This window comes from Suricata suricatta, chromosome 11, assembly GCF_006229205.1.
Source record: "Suricata suricatta isolate VVHF042 chromosome 11, meerkat_22Aug2017_6uvM2_HiC, whole genome shotgun sequence".
In the NCBI taxonomy this organism is placed as follows: Eukaryota; Metazoa; Chordata; class Mammalia; order Carnivora; family Herpestidae; genus Suricata; species Suricata suricatta.
Genome location: NC_043710.1, coordinates 53,822,892 through 53,836,621, shown reverse-complemented (window position 1 = coordinate 53,836,621; position 13,730 = coordinate 53,822,892). Strand labels below are relative to the sequence as shown.

At 55.7% G+C, this 13,730-nt stretch overlaps 2 protein-coding genes across 14 annotated transcripts in view; one reads left to right on the top strand and one right to left on the bottom strand.

The window, feature by feature from the left end:
* Positions 1-9,439, top strand: part of NUMA1 (nuclear mitotic apparatus protein 1) — a 72,757-nt gene extending 63,318 nt beyond the window's left edge. For 10 of the 13 annotated variants that reach the window (XM_029914538.1, XM_029914545.1, XM_029914537.1 and 7 more), the window contains 11 exons: positions 292-333; positions 1,802-1,870; positions 3,247-3,357; positions 3,460-3,678; positions 3,792-3,949; positions 5,191-5,437; positions 6,314-6,542; positions 7,101-7,237; positions 7,580-7,756; positions 7,935-8,048; positions 8,139-9,439. In XM_029914538.1, coding sequence (XP_029770398.1) covers positions 292-333; positions 1,802-1,870; positions 3,247-3,357; positions 3,460-3,678; positions 3,792-3,949; positions 5,191-5,437; positions 6,314-6,542; positions 7,101-7,237; positions 7,580-7,756; positions 7,935-8,048; positions 8,139-8,393 — 1,758 coding nt within the window. In that variant the 3' untranslated portion in view covers positions 8,394-9,439. The remainder of the gene's footprint in view (positions 1-291; positions 334-1,801; positions 1,871-3,246; positions 3,358-3,459; positions 3,679-3,791; positions 3,950-5,190; positions 5,438-6,313; positions 6,543-7,100; positions 7,238-7,579; positions 7,757-7,934; positions 8,049-8,138) is intronic. The other 3 variants (XM_029914540.1, XM_029914547.1, XM_029914541.1) reach the window with 3 other exon arrangements.
* Positions 4,589-12,015, bottom strand: IL18BP (interleukin 18 binding protein). Its single transcript, XM_029914554.1, has 5 exons — positions 11,709-12,015; positions 11,208-11,399; positions 10,439-10,559; positions 10,200-10,347; positions 4,589-9,991 (listed from the first exon to the last, which is right to left on the bottom strand). Exons 1-5 carry the CDS (start codon positions 11,728-11,730, stop codon positions 9,908-9,910), a joined length of 567 nt encoding a protein of 188 aa, XP_029770414.1. The 5' UTR covers positions 11,731-12,015; the 3' UTR covers positions 4,589-9,907.
* Positions 12,016-13,730: the final 1,715 nt, after the last annotated feature.

Sequence of the window (13,730 nt, the reverse complement as noted above, 5' to 3'; positions counted from 1 at the left end):
AAACATCAGTAGCTTCCCCTTTCCCGAAGGCTCCGCCCTTTGGGAGTCTAGCTCTGAAGACCATCAGCCCGTTCTGTAGAGGCACACTGTGCTAGGGAGGCGTACCTGCAGTGGAGAATCCAGGAGCCACTGGGGACTAGAATGAGCCAAACTGGCACTTAAAAAAAAATTACTGGCAGTCTAATTCCTTGAAGGAAAGTATCAGCGCCTCAGTGAGGCCAGCCTGGCAGCAAGACTAGTGTCTTTTCAGCCCTCATCTCACTCTTTCTATTGCTCCTCGCCCATGCACAGGTGGAGCAGCTAGAGGTATTTCAGAGAGAGAAAACTAAGCAGGTAATGCCTGGGGTCCCCGCTAAATGCTGGCTGCTAAAGCGGTGACCCGTCTCAGTGCATGACCCCCGGCTGCAGCTTGCCTCCGCCTGCTACCGTTGTGAACTGTTTGTGGAGGGGGCAGGGTCAAGCCATGGAGTCCAGGCCCAGGCTGCCCAGGAGTGTGGTGTGCTGGGCCCTCTCTTGGGCCTCATCCCACCCATCCCAGGTCGGCCTCTCCATCCTTCTCCTGTCCTTTTCTCTCATCTACCTGTCAGGGATGAGGGGTAGGGTACGCTTCATCTCTCCCATGTCTGAACTGGTGACTGGCAGTCCTTGGGATTTCCAAACCTCCCAGTTCTGTTCCCAGTTTGGGTGCTGAAATAAGAGGAACAACAGAGTGCTGTGGGCCTTGCTTGACACAGCCCCCTTCTTTCCTGCAGAAGCCGTAAAGGTGACGTGAATGCAGCCCTTACAGGTCAGGGGGGGTGGTGAGCTCAGGATACCTGCCCATCACCCTCTGAGACTTTAACCCCACGCATGAAATAGAGCTGCCTGGGAGCACGAAGGCCAAGCTTGACGGGAGACAGGAGGTGGTGTGGTCTGGCTGCATGGCCCTCACAAGGATCTTCCTGTGCTGCCCTCGATGTCAAGGCTATCACACTGGTTTCTCCACCACCCCTCCTACTCCATCAACCTCAGGCCTGCTGAGGAATTGGGTCCCCTGTCCTTCCATCGCCCACCTCCTCCAGGGAGTCCAAGATGATGGGGACAATCAGACCAAATAGCAAACAGTCAGCAATGGAGCTCCTGCCTCTCATCTTTGCTGTTCATGCTTGAGCTCCTGGAATGCCTAGAGGAGCTAGCAGTGGTCGGGCTGTTCTGTCTCCTCTCCTGCCTCGCTCCCTTTTCTCTTCTCGTCTCTTCTCTGTGGGAGTGGGGTAGGCTTTGGGTATGAGGGCTGCCCCTGCCTGCCTCCCAGCACTAACCACAGCAGCCACATCGCTAGTGCCAGCCCTCACAGCCTGTGGATATTGGAAAGAGGGCAGCATCTGTGGACCTTGGTAATTTGGGAGAGGAGTGTTGGGTGTTCATCCTAGTCTGCTAGAGTTACAGACTTGGTCCCTTATTTCTGTCCCCAACCTGGGAAGGTTGGGGCTATGAATGGTGTAAGTAGTAGGGTGGTAGTGAGGTTTCAGTTCCCCAGAGTTGATTCTGTTGAATCTGGAGGTTGTGGACTCCGGCAGGCCTGTCTCTGCAGGCTAGCGGCCGGGGTGAGCACGGGCAGGTGGCTTTGGCAGCACCCGAGTGTTGGGTCACCTCAGTCAGGTCCTGCCAACCAGCCTGAGCCACAGGCTGTTCTTAATCGGAGGCCAGAGAAAGGACCAGAGTTTCTTCTAGGAACAGTGGGGATTTATCTGGGGAAAAGCTCCTAATTTCTCTGAACATTGAGGGGAAGCCCTCCTGAGTTTTCTCTTCTTCCCTGCTCCAGGTGGAAGAACTGAGTAAGAAGTTAGCTGACCATGACCAAGCCAGCAAGGTGCAGCAACAGAAGCTGAAGGTGGGACAGTGGGGGATGGGCCATCTTCAGTCAGCCTCAGAGCAATGATGGGGGAGGGATGGGGCTCTGTGAGCCCTTGGGCCGTAGTGGGTATGGGGACAGAGGAGGGCCTGCCATGGCAGCTTTACACCTGCCTGTGGCTCAGGAGCCCCCCTGCATATGCCTTCTTAGAGCTTTCAGGGGAAGACTGGGGTGGCTCCCATTGTGCAGGCCTTCACTGTCCACTAGTTGCCCCTGTTAAGTAAAATTTGAGTTCCAGTCATGCTGGCCACATTTCCCTTGCTTAGTCCTTGCTAAGTAGCTATGTATGGCTAGTGGCTACCATATTGGATAGGGCAGATACAGAACATTTCCATTACCATAGAAAGTTCTTTGGATGGTGCTGCTCTAGGCAGCCCGCCTTCGGGGATTGTCAACAACGTTTAATACTGCAACATAACTTAATATTCTTAATGCTTCCGACAATGTCACCTTTTTGGTTTAATGTCTGCGTTTTCGCAGTTCAGTCTTCATGGTTTTACTTAGGGGCAGAGGAATTAGCCACCAGTGGCCCTGGGACTCACTCATGGTGGGTCACAGGAGCTGGGAGCAGTGCTTCCTTGACCTCTGCTCACTTTCATGCCATAATTGTGTGATAAACAGATACATATTTTCTATTTTGGTGCCTTCCTGGTGCTAGGAGATGTTGGAGAGAAGGCCGGGTGGTCCAGTGTCTTCTACAAGCTAAGTGCTCACTGGCATCGCAGGGGGACCTGGACATGGGCCCTGCTCCCAAGGAGTCTGTGGTCTGGACAGTGCGGGCAGTGCAGCATCATAAATGAGCCCACACAGCCTTTGGAGTCAAGTGGACCAAGGTTCAAATCTTACTCTGCTATGAGCCTGGTCAATTTGTTGAAATCTCTGAACTCAGTTTGTTCATCTCTGAAAAAGAAATAAAGTTACTTCCCAGAGCATTTGTGAGGAGAAAAAGAATTCCCGGGTCCTCCAAGAGCTCACATGCCAAGTGCCTAGCTCTGCTTCCAAATGTTCCCTGAGGATCAGCTGCCTTCCTCCTCGGGGAGACTACTCATGGAAAAAAGAATGAGACAGTTTGTGTCTGGGTTCAAAGAAGGCAAAGATAGGGCTGTCAGAACGCTGCCAGAAATGGCATTAGCTGGACAGGGAAAGCTCCTGTGGAATGTGGACCTTGAAGGATGTGTGGTATGTCAATAGTGTAGGAGCCGGGAACGGGAGTAAAAGGATTTTTTTGTGTGAATCCTGAAAGAGTATGCAGGGGTCTGAAAACACCCATGGGACCCAGGAGGCCAGGGCAAGTCAGTGATTTTGTGTGCCATAGCCAGAGCAGCCTCCCTGATCAGCGCTGTCATGCGTTCCAGGCCCAGGGAGGGGAGAGCCAGCAAGAGGCCCAGCGCCTGCAGGCCCAGCTGAACGAGCTGCAGGCCCAGCTGAACCAGAAGGAGCAGGCGGCTGAGCACTACAAGCTGCAGGTGAGGGCCCAGCCTGGGCCTGCTGCTCGCTCACCCTGCTGCCCTCCCGTCCCTGCCCAGCCCCTGTCCCTACCACCCAACTCGTTCTGTCTGCCCTCATAGATGGAGAAAGCTAAGACCCACTACGATGCCAAGAAGCAGCAGAACCAAGAGCTGCAGGAGCAGCTACGGGGCCTGGAACAGCTGCAGAAGGAAAACAAGGAGCTGCGGGCTGAAGCCGAACGGCTGGGCCGGGAGCTGCAGCAGGCTGGGCTGAAGACCAAGGAGGCCGAGCAGACTTGCCGCCACCTTACCGCCCAGGTGCGCAGCCTGGAGGCACAGGTGTGTATCCCGTTGGATGGACTCCACCCTGTCACGCTGGACCCCTGAGCCCTCCTCTCCCAGGCTGCCCCTGCCCGAGGCCTCTTCATTCTCCCTGGCCCTCTTTTCCTCAGGTTGCCCACGCCGACCAGCAGCTTCGAGACCTTGGCAAGTTCCAGGTGGCAACTGATGCCCTAAAGAGCCGGGACCCCCAGGCTAAGGCTCAGCTGGACTTGAGTATTGACAGCTTGGATTTGAGCTGTGAGGAGGGGACTCCCCTTACCATCACCAGGTGAGGCGGCGCCCTGCCTCCCTCTTCCCCACTGAACAACCATGTTTGTCAGGCTGTGTCTTGGGCACTGGGGCTAGTGAGATGAAGATGATGTGGTCCCTTTGCGCTCTGGGAGCTTTTTCTTAGAATAAGGAGACTGTCAGGTGTTCAGCCAGATGTTTGTGTAGGGTGCGGTGGGAATAAAAAGAAATGAGTGTTCAGAAAGCGCTTCATGGAGGCTGTCACTCCTGCTCAGTCTGCAAAGGAGCTGAAGGTGTGTGAGCTCAGTCAACAGAGGAGAGCAAAGGCTGAGAAAGAGCCTGACTGGGCTGGCTGGACTCCTCATTGAAGTTTAGACTTGATCCTGAAGGTACTGAGGGATCTTGGAAGGGCATGAAAGTAAATTAGAAAGGTTTTCTATTTTAGAGGGAGAGAAGCTGTGAGCGAGGGAGACATGTAGAAGCGGGGAGAGAGAATCTCCAGTACACTCAGGATAGAGCTTGATGCTGGGCTTGATCTCATATTTCTGGGGTCATGACCTGAGCTCAAATCAAGAGTTGGGCGCCCAACCGACTGAGCTATCCAGGTACCTCTAGAAAGTTTTTCTGATAACCAGTGTAGAATCTGAGATGGGCTCATACTGTAATAAAAACACTTGAAGAGTTTTAATGCATTTATTTACCCCTCAACAATCCTCTGAGGTAGGTTCTGTGATTATCTCCTTTAACAGATGAAACTGGGACATAGAGGGCCAGGCATTTGTCCAAGGTCCCGTAGTGGCAGAGGTAGGCTTGAGCAGGGGCTTGTCACCAGGCTGGCACCTCCCCTCAGGTACCATTAAATCTAGGTGAGAGATGAGGCAGACCATGGAAGGACATGTGAACAGAGTGGGATGTGGTTAGGTGAGCTGCTGGGCTGGAGGGAAGAGGTGGGGTTGAGCCCATGTTCATGGTCGGGGTACCCAGGTGGAGGCTGCTCCCATTCCCTGAGGCAGGCGATCCAGCAGGAGGACCATGTTAACAGTAGAGCTGGGAGTGGCCAGGGCTAAGGAGCTCAGAGAGCCATGGGAATTGATGGAGAGTGAAGGGAGGACCCAGGTCAGGTCAAGGGGTCTCTTGATGCCTTTAAAAATCAGAGAGAATGGGGTACTTGACCTGGTCTGCTTGTAATAAATATAGGAATTGGTCACTTTGGAACAAAGGGATGAACAAACTTGCCTTTTAGCCCCAGGCATGGCATCTTAGCAATTTTTTTTCCTACAGCAAGCTGCCTCGAACCCAGCCAGATGGCACCAGCATCCCTGGAGAGCCAGCCTCCCCCATCTCCCAGCGCCTGCCCCCCAAGGTAGAATCCCTTGAGAGTCTCTACTTCACCCCCATCCCTGCTCGGGGTCAGGCCCCACTGGAGAGCAGCTTGGACTCCCTGGGGGACGTCTTCCTGGATTCAGGCCGGAAGACCCGCTCCGCTCGTCGGCGCACCACGCAGATCATCAACATCACCATGACCAAGGTCAGGCTGCTGGGAGTGGGCTAGTAGGACAGTCATGCTCACTTGCTCTTAAGGGCATCTTTCCCGTTGGGTGCCTCTGGAGGCAGGCAAGGCTGACTAGTCTATGTCTTACAAAGCAGCACAGTGACTCTGCAAGGCCTCTTTTGTAGAAAGGGGCAGCGCTGGAATTGGATGCCTACTGACTCTAAGGCCGATTTCTTTCGTTATGTAGTACTGACCCGTGCAGACCGAAGAGAGATGAAGTTGCAGCCCAGCCCTATGCCTGCAGGGTACCTCCTGGGTGGCCGGGATGCCTTGTGGCCCCCCAGAGGGCTGCCCGCTAAATTGGGGGCTCAGGCTGGCCCTTGTTTCCATACTTTGAGGAGGATGGGGAGTAGGATGTTTCCTTTGGTGCAGCAGACAGCACCTCTTGTGTGTGAGTTGCCCTTTGCTACCAAGAAGCTGGAGAAGTTCTACAAGATGGGTAGGCCACTGGCAAGCTTGGGCTGAGGGACAGTGGAGGTGGGATGAGCCAGACTACGACGCACTCAGGAGCGACGGGCATTCCAGCCTCTGGCTCTCCCACTCCCTAGCTGTTACCTGTGGGCTGGTCACTTTACTTTTTTTGCACATTGATTCTAAAATGGTCTGATCACACATTCTGCTTTCCCTCTTCAAAGCACTGTTAACAAGATTCAAGTGAAAATGGGGATAGCCTTAGCGCCTTGTGCAGGATTCTTAGCAACAGGGCCCATTCCTTGTTGTACAGCTCAGGATCCCTGCAAAGCAGTGGGAACACATGCTGCTGTGGGATCTGAGGCCCTGTTTAGGAAGGTGAACAGGAGGCATCTTACGGACTATCAGGCCCCACCCCACCAGATCCATCCTTTCTTCCAGAAGCTAGACATGGAAGAGCCGGACAGCGCCAATTCATCCTTCTACAGCACACAGTCAGCCCCTGCTTCCCAGGCCGGCCCACGAGCCACCTCTTCCACCCAGTCTCTAACCCGCCTGGGCTCTCCTGAGGACGGCAACTCGGCTCTGCTCAGCCTGCCTGGCTACCGGCCCACCACTCGCAGCTCGGCTCGCCGCTCCCAGGCTGGGGTGTCCAGCGGGGCCCCTCCAGGTGAGGGAACCATAGGGGCTTAACACACACAAAGAAAACCCTTCTGGCACTTCACCAGCCCCTCCTCCCTACAGTCTCAGGGCTGTTCTGGGCAATCAGGCTGATGTTAATCTCAGCCAGGGTGAACGGGAAATGGTCACACAAGGGAGCCTGGGACTCCCAGCAGAACAGTGAGGCTCAGCTGCTGCCTGGAGTCCTCCGTTACCGTGTCTTAGGTGGTCAGGGGTGTCAGAAGGGCCATGCCGGGTCAGCGTTCTCTCCTTAGATTCTTCTTAAAGGCTCTTGGCCTCAGGGACCTCTGTCAATTCCTGGTCCCCAATTAGTTTCTGTAGGGTGTTACAGCCTCTGCATAGGACTTCTTTTGACCTCCCCAGGGAGAACACACTGAGCAGAGCAGGACTCAGGGGCACTGGTCTTGAAGTCCACAGGACAGGTGGACAGGAGTTGTGGCCGCAAAGGTTCTCAAGAGGCCAGGACCAGTGGGTGACCTGCTGCCTCTACCCTCACTCTCCCTGGCCTTCCTAGCCCCACCTGCTTCAGCTTCCCTGCCCTCCACAGGAAGGAACAGCTTCTACATGGGCACTTGCCAGGATGAGCCCGAGCAGCTGGACGACTGGAACCGCATTGCAGAGCTACAGCAGCGCAATCGAGTATGCCCCCCACACCTGAAGACCTGCTATCCCCTGGAGTCCCGGGTGAGCTCAGGGGTCATCTGCACAGGACACACACTAGCTCCCCTCCTCCTCCCTTGGCACTCCGCCCATGTTACTTGCTGATCCAGCCCTAGTGGCCGCCTGAGTCTCTGGCCTGCTGCAGAGTGACCTTATGCTTCCGGTGGAATAGCTGGCAGAGCAGGGTTTGGGGTGAAGTCACTGTGGGTGGGCCTGAGTTTGTGGAGGAGGTGGGCCTGCTCTGGCCATCAGCAGGGCCCAAGTGGAGAAGACGACAGGAAGGCTTTAGGTGCTGCACACACCAGGCCTGTAAAGAGTTCTGGGGTGGTCCTATTTCATTGCCCCACCCCCTTCCATCCCACACAGCCTTCCCTGAGCCTGGCTACCATCACAGATGAGGAGATGAAAACTGGTGACCCCCAGGAGACCTTGCGCAGAGCCAGCATGCAGCCAGCCCAGATAGCCGAGGGCGCAGGCATCACCACCCGGCAGCAGCGCAAACGGGTCTCCTCAGAGCCCCACCAGGGCCCTGGTACCCCTGAGGTGGGTGACCCTAACTCCTGTTTTATTCCATCTAGCAGGCTTCTCTCTCCGAGAGCTTGATGCAGGGACAGGAACTGTTGGGAAGGGAGGTTTCCGGAGGGAGTGGTGTTGACTTATGAGGTCCACTTGGCTCTGAGACACAGAACTGGTTTTGGATGTGAACTCCTCTTCCCCATAGTCTAAGAAGGCCACCAGCTGTTTCCCACGCCCCATGACTCCCCGGGACCGACACGAAGGGCGCAAACAGAGCACTACCGAGGCCCAGAAGAAAGCAGCTCCGGCTGTTAAACAGGTTAGTAGGGGCCTGAAGGGAGACCCTACAGGGACCTTGCTTGCAGGGCCCAAGTGCAGCCCAATTTGATAGCCCTTCCCTCCCCAACAGGCTGACCGTCGCCAGTCAATGGCTTTTAGCATCCTCAACACACCCAAGAAACTCGGGAATAGCCTTCTGCGGAGGGGAGCCTCAAAGAAAGCCCCATCCAAGGCCTCCCCCAACACCCGCAGTGGGACCCGCCGCTCTCCTCGCATCGCCACCACTGCAGCCAGCGCCGCCACTGCTGCTGCCATAGCTGCCGCCACTGCCACCCCTCGGGCCAAGGGCAAGGTAGAAGCACTGACTGGGAAGGGAAGAGGGTAGATGGGCTCTTAGGAGAATAGGGGAAACAGGGTACTCCCCCAGGCCACCTCTCAGGAGGCTTCCAAGGTGGGGCCCAGTTAGGCTGCTGGGAGTGGGCTAAGAGAAGGTGCTCTCTTAGTAGCTACCCTCTGAGGACAGGAGAGACAGAGTCATGTAGCACAGCCAGCAACTGATAACATGATGGTAGAAATGTCCAGGTCATACCAAGGGCGGCTCCTAGTCAGCGGGGTTTGGGAGCTAAGAGAGGCCTCCTCGAGGTCAGCTGGTACCTGCTGGCAACACAAAGCTCCTGCCAAGTGACTGTGTCTCTCTCTTTCAGGCAAAGCACTGAAGGGCCAGGACCAGTGAGAGGCCCTACCTGTGTCCTCGGTGCCGACCTCGCCTGGTCCTTTTCCTTCTACTGTCCCTTTCAGTGCCTTCTCTCAGCTCCTAGGCCAACAGTGGCCAAAGCCCTACAGACAGTGATGCCTGCCCACACACCCGGCCTGGTACCTGGATCTTCACAGGAGCCTTCGCTAGGTGAACCAGTGTGTTCTCAGAGTTGTCCCCAGAGGCCTGGAGAGTCTGGGTCTTCTCCCTACCTTGCCTCATGATGTTTTCTTAGAACAAAGTCACTTCATCACAACCAGACTTGAGGCTGGCTTTGAGTGGCTGGGCCCAAGGGCCCCGTACTCCTCAGCCTCTGGATCCAGAAGGGACCACTGGAGGAGCAGGCCCTGGTCCCTGCTGCTCTTGGTGGCTGGGCCTAAGCAGGCCCTTGCTTTTGAAGTCCAGGACTAGGCATTGACCTAGTGGGTGCACCTAGAGGTGCTCCCATCCACCCAAGGGCTCAGCTGCCCAGAAGATGCTCTTTTCCAGAACAGATGGGCCCCATGCCTGTGGGTGGCAGTGGGGGGGTGGGAGGGGGGCAGCCTTCAGCTCATCCCACCTTCCCCAGACTTACACTGGGGTAGGGTTTTGGAGTGATGGGAAGGTTTTTAAGGGCCAGGGATGGATATTTTCTAAATGTTATTACTTGTAAATAAAGTCTATTTTTCTCCCTTAAATGCTGAGCTGTCTTGATCTGTGTAGGGGAAAGGTATGTTTAGGTTCGTTAAGGTGTATCTTTGTCCCTGCCAAGTTTTCCAGACTACTACCTGCTTTCTCTCAGATCCCTTCTGGCCTTTCAGGGGCCACAGGATCTTCCCACACTTCTGAGGGCCTGTGTCCCCAGAATCTGATTTTACCTTTCACTTCTGAGTGACAGTCCCGTTCTTCCCACACTCTCTCCTGGGACAGGCCACATTCTGTAAGTGGAATGATGGCTTAAATGACAGAGCAGATGGCATCATGCCTCCACTAAAAAAAAAAAACCATTTATGAGTACCCGCTGTGGGTCAGAAACAGCATCTACCACCAGCCTTCCCTGGGACAGTCCATTAGAAGGGAAAAAAAGAATACAGTATTAAGTCAATGCAGAAAAAGGTCTGAGCTGCAAGGGCATCTCAGGTGACGTTTCATCCAGGCTCTGGAGTTCACCTGTCTCGATGGTGAGGCAGAGGGGACCCGCTGGAGGGTGGGGCTTCTTGAGTGCAAGGCACAACTGTCCTCAGCCCAGCCTGGGGAAGCAAAGGCAGACAAAGCTCAGGGTCAAGGGTGGGGGACATCTCTCGTCACCTTCCTCCAGCCCATACCTCCCCTGCCTGCATCCTAAGTTCCACTCGGGGGCACAGTGGACGTTAGCTGTAGGCCACTCTGGGCAGAGCCCACCCTATCCTCCCCATACCACTCCTCCTGTCCGTGGAAACCTCCACTCAGGTTTCTCACCCAGAGCTGCGCCAGGACCACATGACGCTGGGCAGTCTGCTCAGGATCCGCAAAAACACAGGAGAAGTTGGTGTTGCGCAGAGTGGGGCTCAGCTCCTCTAGTACGAGGGCCCTCTGCAGCTGGGTGCGTGCGCCCCGGCGCTCCCGCCTGAAGCAGAGCAGGAAAGGCCATGAGAGGACCACAGGAGGAGCCCCCCCAACCCCACCCCGCCTGCCACCCTTGCCGCTGCACCCCTCACCTGGTGCCGCCCTCCCTCAGCCGACCTGGGAGGTGTTCGATGAAGGAACCATTGCCCAGCCAGTAGAGAATGCTGAAGGGGGAGCGGCTGCAGGCGGTACAGGACAAGGTCAGCGTTCCATCTAGGGACACATGTGGCTGTTAGCCCTTCTGAAGAGCACACCCTCCCCTCCACCATGCTGCCCTACCCCCTGGCTCCCATAATTCAGGAACCTGGATTACTGCTGTACACACCACCCAGGTGGGAAAGTCCGTTAATGGGGAAGTGTGGTTGTCTACAAGGGAGGCCCAGGGCTGAACAAGAGGAATTTGGGGACGTGTCCTTGATCAGGTGATGACTCCTGAGCCTGTTTCTTCAAGATGACCTCTTCTAGTGCTCACCTTTGGGGACACTGGGAGCCCTGGCCAAGGAGGCAGCAGCAGGCCACTGCTCCTCTAAGGTGGCCAGAGGGCAAGTGGGCTTGGGTGGGAGGCAGGCTGGGCCTTGGAGCATATTGCAGCAAGGCTCTGGGAGTTCTCTGACCATCTTTATGTCTGAATTCTCTCCATTCCATCTCAGGAGCTGGGCCCTGTGCCCACACTCATGATGCTGGGTGGGATGGGGGGGGGTGCCAAGTGCTCTGGCAAGCTGCCCTGGCTGGTGGGGCTACACGGCAGAAGGTAGGGGAAGGGGGCAGCTCAGGAGTCAACCCCACCCTTGGGCCCTCCCTGCCCACAGCTCACACCCTGACCACTGGGCCCTTTTGGGCTCCCATAGAATTGCTCCTTACTCAGTGGAACTTCCAGCTCCGGCCAGGTGACCTCCATTGCCGGGCACTGCTGAGCTGCTGGGAGCCTCGGGTCCTTCGTGATTCCAACTGAGGCAGCAGCAGCGGCGGTGGTAGTCTGAAGTAGCGGTGTGGTTCCAGCCAGGTGAGAGATCATGTGGGCATACAGGAGCAGGCCCAGCAAAGGTCTGGGATCTGAGAGTAGGACAGTCACAGATGTCAACTGCTGCCTGAATGCAGCTCTGGCCCAGAGGTTCCTGGGCAGAGCCTAGGAAATGAGAGGGGCAGAAGGACTCCTCAGGCCCCACCTCTTGGCCCTTTTTGAATGGAGCACAGGGAGACTGGACTATAGCCAGAGCCATAGCGTCTGCACAGAAGCTGAAACTGACAGCACAACAGCAGAGTGGAGCTCCCCCATCGGGGTGGGGTGGGGGGTGCCTGCACCACTCCCACTCTGTTCTCAGGCCCTCCCCCCACTCGCCCATGCCAGCCCCAAGGTCCTACCTGGTGTCCGGTTCTGTCTCATGGTCTTGACGGATGTGTAAGGAACTGGTGTGCCTGGCTCTATTTAACTGTGACAACTTCCTCCTCCTGGGGCTGGCGGGGGAGGAGAATGTGAATACTTCTCCCACATCTCCGTGGCTTGCCTGGATCCCAGCCATTCGTACAGGCCTGTCGTTCCTGTAGACTCCGCAGCTCTCCCTCGGTCTGGACTCTGAGTGGGCTGCCAGGCACTGCTATTTATGGACTCCAGGCATCCCATCCAGCACAGGCTGGAGCTCTTTCATCATGTAGCAACAAAGCTTAAGATCATCTAATGACAGTCACCCCCCACCCTCCCCCCAGCTTTTATTACCATTACCATTATGTGGTTATGGGTCCACTCTAAACCCTTCATTATAAGGATGGAGAAACAGACCCAGAAGGGCCAAGGACTTACCCCGTCACAAAGAGAGGCAAAGCTCTCGTCACTGGAGCTGGTTCTGGGAAGGGCAGGATTAGTGAAATCCTTCTGGGAAAGCACTCTCTACTACCCTCTATTTCACTTTCACTTTTGTTCTAACCATGGATTCCAGAGCAGGCTCGGAGTTACTAACAGTGGGCCACAGGTGACGCCATTCTGGGTCCAGTCTGTACACAGCACCTCTTCCGGGAGACGAAGTTCAAGGTGGCCCGGAACCTTCCTGCTAACTCACAGGCCCCCCCTCCTCTCCAGGTGGTATCAGACTGGGTCTTTAGTCCCTCCCTCAGCTTCACCCTCCCAGGGGCACATACAGTATGAACTTTTGAAAGAGTCTCACAGATGGATTCTTCTGTCCCAGTCAAGGGTCAGGACTCTGGCATCCACCTTTGCTCTTCGGAACCAACCCTTGCTTCTACATGAGCAGGCCTCATGCTGCTTCTTTCACATTCACACTGGTATTCAAGGGTTAACTCTCCTAGGCCCCCAACCGGATCGCTTTGACCACTCCAGGCTCAATGTCACATCAGCCTGCCATCCTGGCCTTTCTCAGGCTCTCCACTCCCTCTAGTCACCAACCCCACCCCTACCCACCACCCCACAAAGTCTTCTCACTTTTCTCATCCCAGCCCCTCGGCTAGAACTATAGGACTAAGATGGTTTACTAAGAAGTCTAAACTCCCCCCACCTGGCTCCCAAGAAGCCATGAACAGCCCTCTTTTTCAGAATCTCCCCCCACTTGAAGCTCCACACTCAGTCCAGCTGTGTCCAGCCCGACGTGAGCCATACCATGGGACCTATGCTGACCACACTCTCCGGCCTTGTGTGCAGGAACCTCTCAAGGTCGAGCTGAGGACTTGGAACATAAGCTGGAGCTCTGGTCCTAAAAGGTGAGGGCACATCCCAGAGAAGCAGGAGAACAAGCAGCCCAGCGCTGGCTCCAGCAACAACAGAGGTATATAAATGCACCATTCTGGTGGCTGATGGGACAAAGGGAGCTGAGGCAGGGCCAGGACTAGGGTGAGGTGAGTGAGGCACCTGGGATGCAAAACTGGAGGAGGCACTCACTATCAGGGTCAGACAGTCCTCTGCAGGGTGGGGTGGAGGGTGGGAGAAAGAGGAGACAGGACTCCACCTTAGAGTGGAACCAAGACAAGAGTTGGGCCACTGGGAGGTCATGGGACTCAGGCTTTCTGATGTATGAAAAGAGAGCCTCAGACAGCCTGGTCTTGGCTCCTCACATGAGCCTGAAGTGTAGGGGGAACAAAAGTAAAGAATGATCCCTGGACCCTTCAACTGGGCCCACCAGCATGAGCCGCAGGGGACTGTGGGAAACCACAGCTGGGTGAGAGAAGCCAAAGTTGAGAGTGGCTCCCGAGAAGAGGTGCTGGAAGCAGGGCACTGACCTCAGGAGGTGAGGAAGAGAGTCACCCAGTGAGGCCCCAGGGCCCTTCTGCCCCAGGACAGGAGCCTGGCATCACACCATTCCCATGGATAAGGAGTGGGGCCAACTACCCCTAGGATCCAGCTCTCAAATGGGAATCACAAAAGGCAGCAAAGGCAAG

Bases quoted from the DNA above. Each gene is read 5' to 3' on its own strand.
- IL18BP (XM_029914554.1), bottom strand. From the start codon at position 11,730: ATGAGACAGAACCGGACACCAG. The intron at 10,560-11,207 runs GTAAGGAGCAAT...ATGTGTCCCTAG, and splicing joins GGAGCTGGAAGTTCCACTGA to ATGGAACGCTGACCTTGTCC. The intron at 10,348-10,438 runs GTGAGGGGTGCA...GCTCTGCTTCAG, and splicing joins CTGAGGGAGGGCGGCACCAG to GCGGGAGCGCCGGGGCGCAC.